At 43.6% G+C, this 14,868-nt stretch overlaps 1 protein-coding gene across 1 annotated transcript in view; it reads right to left on the bottom strand.

Annotated features, from left to right (window-relative positions):
* The window catches only part of ABCA12 (ATP binding cassette subfamily A member 12), a gene marked incomplete at its 5' end in the record, with an annotated part of 115,755 nt that overhangs the window by 79,797 nt on the left and 21,090 nt on the right, over positions 1-14,868 (bottom strand). The window contains one exon of the mRNA XM_049816934.1: positions 4,421-4,514. Within this exon, the coding sequence (XP_049672891.1) occupies positions 4,421-4,514 (94 nt within the window). The remainder of the gene's footprint in view (positions 1-4,420; positions 4,515-14,868) is intronic.

Here is a 14,868-nt window from a genome sequence, read left to right as displayed (position 1 = left end):
TAGCTATCGATCACAGTAAGACTGAATGCAGTGTAGCTCAGAGACCCTCCTATCCTGGGCCCTCTCCCAGGACCACTGGAGCCAAGAATGAGAGACGACTATGAGTATCTGCTCCTTTGTAGTATTGTGCCACACAGCTCTGGCTCTAAACTAGGCCTAAACAGCTATGCTGGTACTGGCAAGCAGTCTAGTGCTCAACTATTACCATATTCCCCCAGAATATTGGCTGCACAGAGCAGCCTTGCAGAGCACTCTGCTACTGAGTCTATCACGAATATCTGAGTGAATGCAATACACCCAGCAGGAATCTCCATGATGGTGATAAAATCCCGGTGGAAATTCTGGGCAGAGATGAAGGGTAAGATGTGCTTCCCTGAGAAGAGTACAAGCAACCAATTCCCTGGCAGAAGGAATCTGGTGGATTTTAAGACCAGATCCGAAAGCACAGCTTCCTTCCATGAACAAGGAAAAATACGTGTGAATGAGGCATGACTTTCACAGCCCACTGGCTGTCCCTTGGAAAGCCAGGGGGAACAGAGCCCTGGCTCTAACAAGAGTACAAGGTTTCTACCACATCTTCTCTGTAGCACTAAAGAGCAGAGTTTCTGAATGAGTGGACAACTAACCACACCCAAGAGAGCGTCTATGGAGAATAATGATGAGGTCACACTGACAGGAGGGGAGAGAAGGAGAACAGAAAAGGAAGAAAGTGGGTGGGGAGGGCGTGACAGGGTGTGACAGTGCTAGTTAAAGCCAGGAGTGTAATTGGGCTTCTCTGTAGACTGAGTGGGTTGAGCCCTGAGGGACAGATTGTATCTCACATACAATTCCCATACCTTGCAAAAACCTGTAGTGATGGAAAGGGACTTTTGTCCCTGCTCACTCTAGAAAACAGGTGATACAAGAACAAAAGCCTAAAAGATACCATCAAACCCAGTTCACTGACTTTCACACTGCAGGCTTCCAATCCAGAGCTTCCTATTCCACACGTATGCCACAAAACACATCCCAATGCCTCCTCGCAAATACAAAGGCTGTAATAAAAAGGTCAAAAGCCACAACTGCGATGTGCATAGTAAGTTGGATGGGGATTTTGTTTGGTTAGACTCTCGGATCATCACAGGAACTGGGTATGCAGGGAGAAATCTCTTTTTCATTTCTCCTGACAACAATCTCTGCTGACCTGGAAATACATAATCAAACAGATGCCTGGGAGAAAGAAGAGAGATGGGTTTTTTCCTCTTAGATACTAGATGCTTTAGTTGTGAAGAAAATTATATATCAGATGGATATCAGCTCCTTGTTTTCCTCAGTTCTTAATCTTCCTATGAGCATCCTCTTGACTGGTGACATTTATTTGGCATGACATTTCCCTTCAGAGTTCCATCTGGCATAAGCTCCCATTGCATTAGGTGCTACCAACATAATTCAAAGCAAGCAACTTGCTCTTGCAGGAAGCTCTTGCCACTTGTTCATTCTTGACAGATATTTGCTAGGTAATTTCTCTACATAATCTTCAATCTACTGAATGTGTATTAGACATCTTTCAGAAGAACTTACTGCCTCAACTTTGAGCTGTTTTAATTGGGCAAATAATAGATTTCATGATATTTCTGTGGCCCTGAGTACATGAGATAAGCTTACAGACCAAGATCTTCTCTAGGGTTATCTCTAAGGCTCCAAAACTCAGCATTTTAGTAGCTAATTCTATTTCTGTGCCGTTGATTCTGTGCTTCCTGACTTTTGTCCACCTGCAATAGTCTCTTGACAGCAGAACTGGAAACAGCTTCTTGTCACTACTTAACAATTGTGCCTTTTAAGGCAGGCACTGGAACTCAGCATAAAGTGGATTTTATTCCAGTTCAAAATGAACAAAAAGCCCCCTCCTGTAATAGTTTTCCTAGATGTGTCCACCTGCCCTTTTTTTTCTATGAGAAAAGAAAATTCCGAAATGATTTCTCTCTTGCTTTTCAAGCAAAAAGTTGATACATTTTTCCAGTTGTCAAAAAAAGAAGGTAATTGTCAAGCGGCTATTCTTACTTAACTGGAAAAGTTAACTAGCCAGCAGAAACTGGCTGTTTGATGCTCTGGTTAACGTTTTTCTCCATGTGCTTGGGATTCTTAGATGGTCTCCGAACATCTCAAGCACAAGAATACACCACAACCATTATTTTCCATCATAAAACCTTTCTTGCAATAGAGAGTTCCTATCATCCACTTCTGAGAGATAGACACCTACTCGTATACTTACTGAGACTTGTCCCAAAATAGAATTCATCTATGGAAGAAAAGGGAACTAGCCCAATGATACTGCCCAATCTTCCCCTTTCCTGCAAAGCACAACTGATGGAGCTACTTGCTGTTCCTAAGAACATTCCTTTCAATCCATTAATTCAGAGATGCAACCATCCAGAGCAAACATGCTCAAATTAAATACACATTCAAACTAATAGCCATGTAGAGTAAAAGAATTTTTTTTACCATCCAGTTGGCTCTCTTGACATTCATCTTATCTGATTTATCAGGGACAGGAAGTACAACCAATGGAGCAGCGTGGGAAGACAGCCATTTCCACACTTGGCAACACCTGGGGTTTTCACAAAGTACAACGTGTCCTGTCTTGCCTGCTCCAACTGGTTCAAGGGAATTTGGGAGAACTTAAAATATGTAACATGCCTAAAGAGGCCTTTTGCTGACAGCAGATGGTCTTGGAGTTAAAAGACCACCCTAACACACCAAGAATGTCCTTCTCCATTAAAGATTTCCTGTGATAATTTCAGAAAGTCACTTATTCTGGCTTTCCATCCCTGTCTATAATATGAGGTATACAAACCTTTAGTCAGATTAGGCTGCAAGCTCTCTGGCACAAGGGCTATCCTAATTGTGTACCCAGTATTTGTCACAGTGTGTCCCTTTCTCACACACCATACAGAAACAAAGACTCCTTAATAGGAGAATCACACAGGTCACTGGGTCAAACATTTCCAGTGCACACACACACCATCAAGGATCCCTCACATTTTACACATCTGATGATAGCTACAAACTCTGGAAGCCAACTGCTTGTCCTCACTGCTGCCAGTCTGCCTTCTCTCCCCCTGCATCAGACTCCTCATGCCAAATACAAAAATCCAACATTGCCCATGCCAGGGGTTTGTTCTTGTCAAGTCAATGACACCCTGATGCAGGTCATCCATGATTGTGTCTCTCCTATGAATCAGATGTTGCAAATCTTTTAGTAAGGGTAATTTTTGAGGGCCTATTCCTACCCTGTGCTGGGAAACTATGGCTCTCACTAATAGTTCTCCACACAGCTTTGTGCTGCAGCACATGGATGTAATTCAGCAGACTAGATGTGCAACATGAAGTAAGAATCTTGCATTCACTTTCAGGCTTTCTGCAATAAGGGCAAGGAAGCCCTCTAATGAGCAGGTAACAAAGAGTGCAGCTCGAAAGGTACACAAAGGTAGGCCATCACTGAAAAGAAGGGCCCAATCCTTTCACCCACTCCTCTCCCCTCTCCCTTGGGACTGCACTTCTGAGGCCACAGAGATCAGAATCAGGGATTTGATCCAACTCAAAATTAACACTTTGGTAAGGCAAAAAGGCTTCCAACTGTGTAAACTCCTTGCTCTGTTTTACCATATAACTTCATGAACAAATATGGCCAGGGTTGGGGGTATGCTGCTTCTGATGGTGATAAGGACCCACTAAAGCAGTGTAAGTTTTTTAGAGCAGATTCAGGCACAGCCATGCTCTGAGATGTAGACACATTCTCCTGACCAAGGAAGCAAGGCTTGCAAACAAAAACCATCTTGTGTAAATTCTTTACCCATTTAACCACCACCAACTATTCACCCACTCAAATTGCTCTCTCTGACTTGCTAGAAAGGGCTCACATAGACCATCAGGTCACAGGAGCCAAACAAGTTACCACTCTTCAGCTGAGCCTTAGTAGCAAGCTGCCTGAACAGGAGCTTTTTGCCTGTAGCACACACAAGGTAAAATCTTTCATGCTGACCAAGCTCATGTTTGTTACCTCACCTTCATAATCCCACTCGAAGCCTATGCCCTTATTCATTTTACTGAGTAAGATCTCCCGCAGCTGCCCTCTTGTCCCTCAATTTATCATGTAAATTTATATTGCTGTCTACAACAGCAGTATCCGAGTGCATCTTGATGAGACAGTTCTTTAAAGTTGTTTTCTAATTTTAAAACTAATTTAAAAAAACCCAAACAAACAGAAACAACCTCAGAGGAATACAGACATTTTATTTACAGCATGCTGCATCCCAGGCAATCTCCACCAGAAACTACAAAGAACCAAATTTGTAAAAGTAACAAAACATGTCAAATTAACACATCAGTCACTAAAATGAGAACTAAATCGCAAAGACATAAAAACAAACCAGTTACTTACAGTTTGGTTGTGGTTCTGGAGGGAATTTGAGACGGATAATGGCCAAGATTATGAAAACAACCACAGGCCAGGAAATTAAAATGAACGACCATACCTATAAAACAGCAATGAAAATATATTGGTTACGTTTGTCGTATTGATGTGTTTCAGAGCTTGTCTGGAATGTATAAGTACTACCCTAAATGAGTTATAGGATGCATTGTAAATCGCGCCTGTCTTGGTATGCATACTATTAAACCCCAAGTATTATCTATGCAGGAACAGAAACTACGTAAGATTTCAAGAGCAAATAACAAGACTGAAAATAACACAAGCCCTCCAGTGTTTCAGTTTGGCTGATAATTATGGGGGACAGTGTTTACACAGATTTGAGACACTGCTATGTAATAGTAAAAGCACGCTGAGAAGTACAAGGCTTTTGGACGCACTGATCGCAAGATAAGGGAGCTGAAGTGCAAAAGGTTGGTTTCAGTTTCAGTGAATGGCACTGCTCAAACAATGGGTTAAGATGACTTCGATTTGATCATACCTCAAAATTAAAGTGTTTGACAAGTACATTGACAAGTCTACCGCATTTTTTTTTCCCCAAAAAAGTTTCGCTGTTCTTCACAAACAGTAGCTGAACCTCACAGTAGAGCAGAAAGAAAGGATTTTCATAGTAGTCTTTTACAAGATGTGGTGTTCAAGCACAGTGAAGGAAGGGGTTTATTGAATTGTGTAACCAGTCAACTGGAGAAGTCACATTTGAACACCAATCACCAGGATCCCTCATATGAGCTTCTGACCCCAGGAACTTAACTCCCTGGCACCTCTCCATTTCCAGACTGTAGCAGTCCATAGAGATGAGCTGAGATGGAAGAGAGATGATGTAAAATTGGCCTGGTATGTTGGAAAAACCATGAACATTTAAAGAGCTATTGTCTCTGACATGAGGGTTGACCATTTCAATGGACGAGAATGAAGAAAATACAGTCTGCTAATCATCTAGTATAGTAAATCAATCTAGGTAAGAGGCCCAAAGTCAGTCTTAAAACTGCAAGCATTGGAGTTTTGTGAGCTAGCAAAATGCAATTATTCAAATAATCAACTGCTTTTGCATTAGCTGGCTAGCTTGCTACTGTGCTTACTAGATTAGAGTTTTCCATCCATCAGTAGTTAAGCTCAAACTACTCTGTGCTGCAAAATTGCTGTGCTATCTTAATGCCCATTTTTGAAACTGCAAAGATGTCTTTCTTCAAAATCATCCCATTTTTCATTGTTGTGTTGCTGTTTTCTTCAGATCAGCACATATTGTCCAAAACTGTTTTTCCAAAGTAATTCCAAGCCCATAACAGTGTTTTCATTTCCGGTAACACTTACTGGAACATAAAAACAAACAGACAAACAAATCCTAAAGAGCAATTCAGCTTAAAGATGGTTGTTTTACAGCAACACCATCCCTATCATCCATGATGAGATGACACAGCCATTAAAGTAGGAGCAAGATTCATGCCCCAAAGTAGGCAACTGACAGACATCAAACCACAAGGCACCTCCCCACACATCACTTCAGCATTCAGTAACATTTTAGCTCTTACAGACAGTACTCTTCCTGCCTTTTATATATACACTGCCAACTTATAACACGATTGATCACTGAAACTAACATCTTTTTATAATTTTTTATATCATGTGCTTTCGCTATAATCGGTCCCCAAACACGCTGTTTAACTCTGATTAATTCACATGCAAATGGTATTATTAATGTTTCCTCCTTGTTTAGTACTACATAGGCTAAAGTAAAATTAGGGGGTAACAGCATAAAAACTGATATTAGTCAGAAGCTGCCTACAGGAAGTGCAAGACATTTTTCATATTCTTGGGAAAAGAAATGAATACTGATTTTTTCTACCTAGGGAAATCTTTGTACCTCCCCATTTTGAGCTAAAGTGGTGCTTATACTCCCCACTTTCCAGACAGCTCTTCCCTTAGTTTCTCTGTCCTTTGACTTAATTGGCTTTAAAGTAGCTGGGCACATCAGTTGCAACATAACAGCACTCCCACTGTCTCCGGCATTTCTAGTTAACAAAACCAAGACAACCACCCTGGCCAAACTGCTTGCAGGTGGAACACATTGACTTGAATGGAGCCATAACCAACCTCAGTTTGGCTCTTGGGACACCAAGCACTGTGATGTAGGTTGCACAATCCTTTGGTTGCTGGATTATTTCACTGCTAAAAGTAGACACAATTGCTCGGACCTTACTTAGTATCTCTGGATGCAGGCACTTTTTCTCTCCCTCCTACCCCTGTTTAAATAACCAAGCTGCCTAGAAGTGACAGATGGAAAGCAACAGAAGTGCAAGACGCACTGATTTCTCCAGTTCCCCCTGGTGTGCAGGCCAAACCTTGCTCCCGAGAAGACTGCCACCTGAACTCATGACCATTTCCTTCTCAGCAGGAGTAACCTGTATTGAGGTACTCCCTGGCCATGGATGCAGAGCTTCAGCTGATTTCAACAAATTGACAGTCAAGCAAGCTGTAGCTCTCCCCATGCTGCACAGGTAGAGGCAGTCTCTCCACGGGGTCTGCGGAGAACTCCCAGAGGAAATAAAGTGTAAAGCAAAAGGCAGCCCTGGAGAGGCTGATAACCAGAGCAGGAAAGCACTCGAGTCTGCAGGGGGGAGGACGGGAGCTCAGACCATTGTCAGACCATTCCATGACATTCCAGTCAGCCCTGGCAAAGGCAGCCAACACCACTGCAGTGGCAAGAACCACCTTCGTTCATTATCAGAAACTGAGAAGCACAACAGAACGGAAGCAGGAGGACAGAGGAATCAGAATGTATTTGGGAGCAGAGATATGGGTTTACCTCCTCACACCCTCTCCAGTCTGAGAAAGCTTCCTAATTTGGAGCAAGAGAGAAATGAAGGAGGGTTGCAGGGAATGCCTGCCATAAAATAATCAGTAGTGGCCAGATTTTTATTTTAATTGGCATTTCAGTTCTACAGAATTGATATTTCAACTTTACAGGAAACCAGAATTAAAGCAAGTGAGACTCTATGGTCAGAAGTACAGGCAGGGCTTAGGTTAGCATTTATTCTGGGTAGACAAGAGCTGAAAGAGACCCAAGTCTTCTGCATTTAAAAAGGCAGTTACAATTTCTCTTGAGAAATTACAGGTCATTTTGGGGGATTCCTCTGCATCTCAGAAAAAGTATCCTGTACCCTTTGCAGCAGTGAAGGATACTCTAAGGTGCACAGCATGTCCACAGCTCCTGTGGAGGATCACAAGGAGTCAGATGAACTCAGCATCTCTCTGAATCAGGCTCCAAACAGGGAAGCAGGACAGGGCAGGCAAGAATGGACCTTGCAGGAGGCATGCGGTGCTATGAGGCCTTTCACTGTATCTTCATATCACACCCTCCATGGCCATTTCTCTTCTGTCAGCATTTTCTGCACCTGTCAAGGCTTCCATTCAACCAAAGCAAGTTTAAAAACCATCACATTTAGGTTACTAGCAAGAGGTCAGGTCACAATACAAGTCCATGAACTGCAGCATGCTTCTGGTGAAGTGACAGCACAGCTGTATTGAAACCAGACTGGTACAAAACTACTGGGCAGGCTTTGCCTGGACATGCAATACCACCCAAAGGAACATTTGTCTCCCTGATGCTGCTGCAGTTCACGTTGTTCTCTGGACATTGCTGGTAATGGTTTATCTTTTGGAAAGAAAGACCATTTGGGGTGTTTGATTTGCAATACACTGGACTGCACTGGAAATCTGTCCTACCTGCCATCTCTGAGAGCTACTTTTTTCTTTGTCCATCCTTTACAAATGGCTCTATATAAGGGCACCCCCGCAGCACCCCCAAATCCCAGGGACTTCTTGGAGGCTGTATGCCAGCTATGGGGTCTGCTCACATGGGAACCGATATAGAACTGCAGCCTTAATTCAAGCTTGCCCATAAGTTTGTGCATGGGTTTGTTTGCATAGACCACTGCCCTGAGGGAACAACAGTGGTATCCATGGTATTCAATCTGGAGTCCTGAGCCCTCATGCACGAGCTCCAACGCAAGACCCAATCACTTTGTCCTAAAAAGACCCAACTTCACTTCCATGCCATTCCCTTTGTTCCTTCTGCCTCTATCACCAGCCTTTAAAGTATTTCTGTTTTAATATTGTGACCTTCCTCTCCTGCAGTGCCCCCCTTGCTCCTCAGCTCCTGTGATTTTCAGGTTCCCCCTCTTCTACTATTTTGTTTGCACACTCACCGGCTGCCTCTTGACACTCAGCCAGTTCTTCCACAGCAGGATCCTCAAGTGCTGAGAGAGTGCAGCCATCCTCGGCTGACCCAACCAAAAGCGTATGGGTTACGTATTCTTCCTCCCCAGGCTTAGCAGGCAAAAGCACAGGCTCTAACCCAAATGGGCATCCAGTGTCCGATATCCAAGCCTGTGTCTCTTCCCCACAGCATAGCTCTGAAGCAGCTACTTCATCCACTTGTGGCTGCTGTACTCCCAGTAACTGTAGCTCTTGTCCTCACAGCAATAGCTCCTAGCAAATTCAACAGGTTATTCTTCTCCAGGCAGGCAGGCAGATGCAGCAGCCTGCCTCCACTTGTGTTAATTACAATATCCAGCCTCTCCTGGCTGCTTGTTGTTCAAGCCCTAACTGATAAAATGGATAGCATTCCAAAAAGATGCTTCTGCTTAAACAAAAGGTGATGCATGCCTCCTCCTCCTCCCCATGATGAAACTACCTGTCTGCCCACACACTGCTTCTGCTGGAGAGGTGTCATCAACAGCAAAGAGTTAGGCCACTTGCCAGGCCAGTCCGACTTCCCCGAGTTCACAGGGAACAGCTGGGAAGAACAAAGTATCCACAGCCACAGCCTATGTCTTCCTGGCATTGCTGATTTGGATATAGGGGTTTTTTAATACTTTTGAATGTCTCAAACCTACCCATCCAGGGAAATTAAATTGAAGAGTTAAAAACATATATAAGTGAAAATCTCAAGGACGGATCTAATTGCTCAGCTTCTTGCATCTTCCCTTTCCTCCAGGAGATCACTCCTGGTGTTCTCACTGATTGAATTCAATGTAACACATCAAATCCACTGGGAATGGAATTGCAGAATCAGACCCCACAAAGACTTCAGAACACCAGTGTAGCTTGAACACTGTTCTAATTCAACCGATCATTAAATTTTTTAACTTAGTGGTATAATATCTAAAAACCAGCTAGACATAAAAGGAAAGAGTAAACTGTGGGTACAGAGGGAAGCAATGACTGCAGAGGGGACTGCTCATTGCACCAAGGACTATAACAAATCTGAATTCTGAAACCAGATACAGACTTGTTTGATGAACTCTGGTCATCTAGCAGAGCTCTGGTCCTCCTTAGATGAGTAGCGTTTACACTCAAGTACCCCATCTGCTAACACTGAGATCATCCTCAAAGTACCTAGGCAAGCCATGGAAGACTTCACTGCTCTCAGCATACTCCATAGAAGAGATCAGAAAAGAATCTCCCACATGGCATTTCTTTCAACCACAAACTAACTTTGTGCCTCAGAAATTAAAAACACCCTGAATGAGTCCTTGCCAAACTTCACCCAGGGACAAAAGTGGAGGAGGCAGCCCTTCCATCCAGAATGATCTTGGAGCAGAGGAGCTTTGATCTAAGGGTTGCAAAAAGCTCTGAGTGAGAGTAAGAGAGAGGGAAAGAGAGAGATGTGGTACACAGTGAAGAGAAACAGCTTCTCCGGATTGATTAGGAAATACTTCAAAGGTGGGAATAGCAACAGAGATGGAGCAGTCCCTGCCCCACATACCTTCAGTCTAAACAGACTGGACATTCCAATGGTGGGAGTGGAACCTCAATGAGCCTAAAAGGCTTCCCTGGTATAGTTTTGATAGCAATGGGAAGAAACCCAAACGTCTAACTCCCAGCTCTACATTCACTTTTTTTTTCTATCAAATGTCCTTAGGAGAGAGAGGGATTGTGTTTTGGTCTGAGAGTCGAGAACAAGCGCTGCTTCTCAGGGCACTGTTCTAGTTCAGCTACATGTAAAAGGCACAGCCAGATTCATTGCATTTGGTCCAAACAGCTTTTGCAAACTTGATTCACTTCCTCTCTGGGGCTGAAAAAAGAAATCCAAATATAGATAATTCTGCTCTGAGGGGGTAAGAGAGAAGAAATTTATAATTTCACCATTCACTGCTTTGCCAAGGTCTTTTAAGGCAAGCGTCTGATTGCTTCTTTTTGGTATTCAGTCAAACAACCATTTCAAAAGAACACTGTGATTTGGATAATAATTTTCCCAAGCAAATGCACATCTTTACTTCCTTTGTGAACTGAGTCAACAAACATTCCCCTTGGGATGTACCCAAAAGGTAATCTGTTTGAGTTCACCACTGTAAAACCAGAATGTCAGCTGGCTCCCAGAGCACTTGCACTCAACTCCCCAAACACCATACTGTTCCAGATTGAGAACACAAGATGAGAACTCTATTAAGCCATTATACCTTTTTGCTTCTTAATTCCTTTACTTAACAATTCCTGCAGATGGCACAGGAGGCTGTGCAACTACATGGCCACTGCTGGACAAAGTGACCAGAGCAGACAGATATCCCAGTGACAATGCAAATGTCCATATAGGCAGAGGAGGGAAAGGCCAAATTCTTCCTTCTCCCAATAAATCCTCAGTTGATCTATTCCTCTGGTTGAAGAACTAGCGCTCTTCTGGGCTGAAGGGCAAATTGCTGGTTCAGATCACAGGGAAGAAAGGCAGAATCTGCTTCTGTGACACTGAAGCTGAGGAAACCCTCAGGGGAGCTCTGAACTGTGATTTCATTCAATGAAGGTCTTGAGGGACATTACTCATCACATGTACCACAGTGGTGGTTGTAGCTCATGAAAGTGCCAAGCAGGGGCTGTAGCCTCCACGGCAAAAAAACTCTCCCCATGCACCAAGAACTCACAAACTGAGACCCTTCCTCAGGGCGTTCTTTCAAGTAGAGGAGTTTTTACTTCAGTAAAAATGAATGCACTCATGCTTTCCAGGTGTGCCAGTTACTTCTATGAGAAATGAAAGCTTAAGGAAGTGATGCAAGACAGAATTGGTAAGACAAGAGGATAAAGTCCATGAGTGAACAATCTGCAAGAGTGCTGGAAACAAGGTTCCAGAAGGACATGCCCTTATGGGTCCTGCTGTATCAGGGCCAGCAGCTGTGTGTGCCACAGGCAGCAGCACTGTGCAATGCAAGGGAGGGACACATGAACAGAGAAAACTGTCCTGTGGAAGAGCTGCTGCAAAGGGCCACATCAGGGGTATGGGGGGCTCCCTCCAGATCTAACACATTGGGAGGATGAGAAGAAAGGGGCAGCCTTATAGCTAATGTTTCACTAGTTGCTTTGCTTGGTCAAAATAACAGGTCCCCACACCAGTAACAGAAAATGGAAACTGCTGTCTGCCCATTACCACTCTTGGCTTTTTAAGACAGGGGTAGCTGGAGCAAATCTGGCAGGGCAGAATATTTACCCCCTTGAAGTCAGTGCCAGACAAGAAAGAAAAAACCCTATTCCGCTGGCTACCAGGAAAAAAACCAAACCAAAACACTAATCTTGCAGTGGCTGTGCATGCTACAACTAACCCACAGCAGAGACATCCAGAGGCACACAGGCAAACAGTGGTTAGGTGCCCTTGGGGGCCTGGAGGAGGAGAGATTACACCAGCAGTCAGTGAAGAAGCATAACCAGATTAACTACCATGCCAGAGAAATATACACAAAGCAGAATGAACTGAAGGGGATCTGCAAGGGGAGCGATGGGGTAATGCCATGACTCATGAAGAGGCAGGACTCTGAATTTGGTACTTTCCTCTTACAGAGTTTGCAGTGTCTTCAGTTACTGAACTTAGCTTAGGAACAAGTCCAGACTGTGCAACAGATGGGCTTTCCTCATGGCTTGTGTAAGCTAATACTATTCAAATGTTTGATACACTCCCCTCAGAAATCTCAAAGATGCTATGCATAGACTTTAGATGTGATCTCTTATCCACAAACTCAGCCAGGCCAAAGATTGCTGAGTGAACAGCCTTTAGCCCTACACTCTGCAAGCTGTAGGGCACTCGCAAACCAGTGCTAAGCAGACCTATCTGCTAAAAGTTAAGTGCACACTTACACATCTTACTAGACAGCACTTTGCTAAGGTCGCATGGACTAGCAAGACACTACGAAATAAAAGTGTCACCATTTCTACCAGAACAGAGAGACTGGTGCAGAACAGAGCAAGAAAAGCCTTCATGCAATGGGTACAATTAATTTTCAGCTCAAAGCCCTTGGCTGCTTATTTTCATGGAGTAGCTCTCTGTCAAAGGGCAGGTCTTCAAACCAAGTCCAAATTTTGGGATGCTCTGAAACCAGAATGAGTAGGAATCAAAGAATATCACATGCCCTTGCAGCATCAAGGAAAGTAAAAGTTAAAAGTCTATGGCCAGCTTAAAACACTGCCTTCCTCACAGGTACAGAAGCAGTTGTCTGAGGACTTGACAACATTAGGCAACACAGTGCACAGTGCAGGATGATGCTGAAATGGCCTAAGACACTTGTGCAAACTGGAACACCATTTGCTACATGATAAAAAAGGCTTTTGCTGAGCAGCCCATGGCATTCCCCAATGAGAAACTACACATACCCTCCGGGTCACTCCAAATTCCTTCCAGAGGCATGGCAGGAGCCTAGAAATGTAAATTCCTCCACATTTCCTGGGTGCCTAATTTCAGGCACCTGAACAAGGCATGTTTTTTAGAGAGATGCCCACTCAGCATTTCTGAAAAAAATCAGAACCCTCAGAAAAACTAAGATGGGCAGCAGTATTTTTAGCCACTATGGAAACTGGGTGATGTGGCATCACCACAGTACCACTCTGCCACCAGCAAAGACATTTCCACAATTTATTAGTGATTTTTTTCCCCCTTATTAAAATGCATTTGCAAAACAACCCCTCCTGGAAGGAGATTTCTCTGCAGTGGTCCACAGTCATCAATTGGCTTGGAAATACACAGATGTTGTCACACATGACCCACTCCAAAAGGTTCAAGGAGAACTGTGCTGCTGATTTTTGGCTCAAAGCCCTGGGATATTGACTGCTTATTTCTACAGAGCAGCCTTGTTTCCAGGAACAAGCCCTCAAACCAAGTGCAAGTTTTGGGATACTCTGATATCAAAGCAGTTAAGCACCAAAATCAAAATGTGTGAGTTCCTGCCAAGTGAATTAGAGGCATCCCAGTCTGAAAATGTTTGGGAAAGATTTTCAGAACAACTCATAAATGGGTTTTTCTTCTTATGTCAACAAAGTTCTGCAGGAGCAGATTTAGGGAAAGGTAGGGAAATGAAACTTTTGCCTTTAAAGCCACAGTGCCTCTGTTCAGAACTGCAGTGTTACCAGCCAGCCCTTTACTCTGCTTATTTGCTCCTAAGGTCACCTTCATCTACATCTGGTCCTAGAAAACCTACAGGTCCATGAATCATTTCCCACCATGCCTAGCAGCTGAGGGCTTTATTTGTAAGGCTCCCACCTGTACACCTACCTTGCTACAGGCTGTTTGCAAGGCTTCACACCGCCCCTTTTCCATCGGTTACAAACTCCTGTGATACCATTCACACACAACACTGAATCAGGATTAAGAATTAGTCAGAAAAGAGTTGTGGGCACGAGTAATGGACAGTGAAAGGCAGCTACTCCTGATAGATCCTGGCAGGCACCAATTACCCCAGTTTAGTATCTCCCTGGTACAGTAAAAGTTCACCAGCAGAGCCACGCACCCCTTCTATTCCACCTTCTTGCTCATCAAATAAACCTAACAACGTATAGCTCTTCAGACTATGCATTCAAGCTCACTAACTTGGGGTCCACTGTACTCAGTTATGTGTGGTGCCTCCTTAACTAAATCCCCTTCTCCCCTTTCTTATTTTCAGGGCCAGGGTCTAACTTTCAATCTACACAAACCCAAAAATTCCCAAGGCTTGCAAGTGGGCATTACCTAATGCAACAACTGGCATGTCTGTTTCAATGCAAACTTTGCTCAAGAGCCTTGCTTTGTAAGAGCAAGCAGATGGTATCATTGCAAGTTTCATTAGTATGTCCTTTAACCCTTCCTCCAGATTATTAACAATGTTAAGACCAGATCTAATGCCAAGGCTTGCAACAAAACATCAGACAGCTATCAGCATCCAAATCTTCTGACATTTCTCATTTATCATTCTTTGTGCATTCAGCTAGTTTCCAAACTGCATGGCAACACTCATGTCCTGTCACATGAACCTGGACAGCTGACAGATGGACTAATTAGAGATCACATTATTTATGATAAGACTGATAACAAGGTCAAAGCAAGGTCACTGTGAAAAATGGATTTGACTTTGCAAAGAACAATGGGTATTTCCAAGGCTGGGGACAACCGT

Source organism: Accipiter gentilis, chromosome 1 (genome assembly GCF_929443795.1).
Source record: "Accipiter gentilis chromosome 1, bAccGen1.1, whole genome shotgun sequence".
NCBI classification, from domain to species: Eukaryota; Metazoa; Chordata; class Aves; order Accipitriformes; family Accipitridae; genus Astur; species Astur gentilis.
The sequence above is the reverse complement of the archived record's forward strand: the minus strand, read 5'-3'. Positions and strand labels throughout refer to the sequence as shown.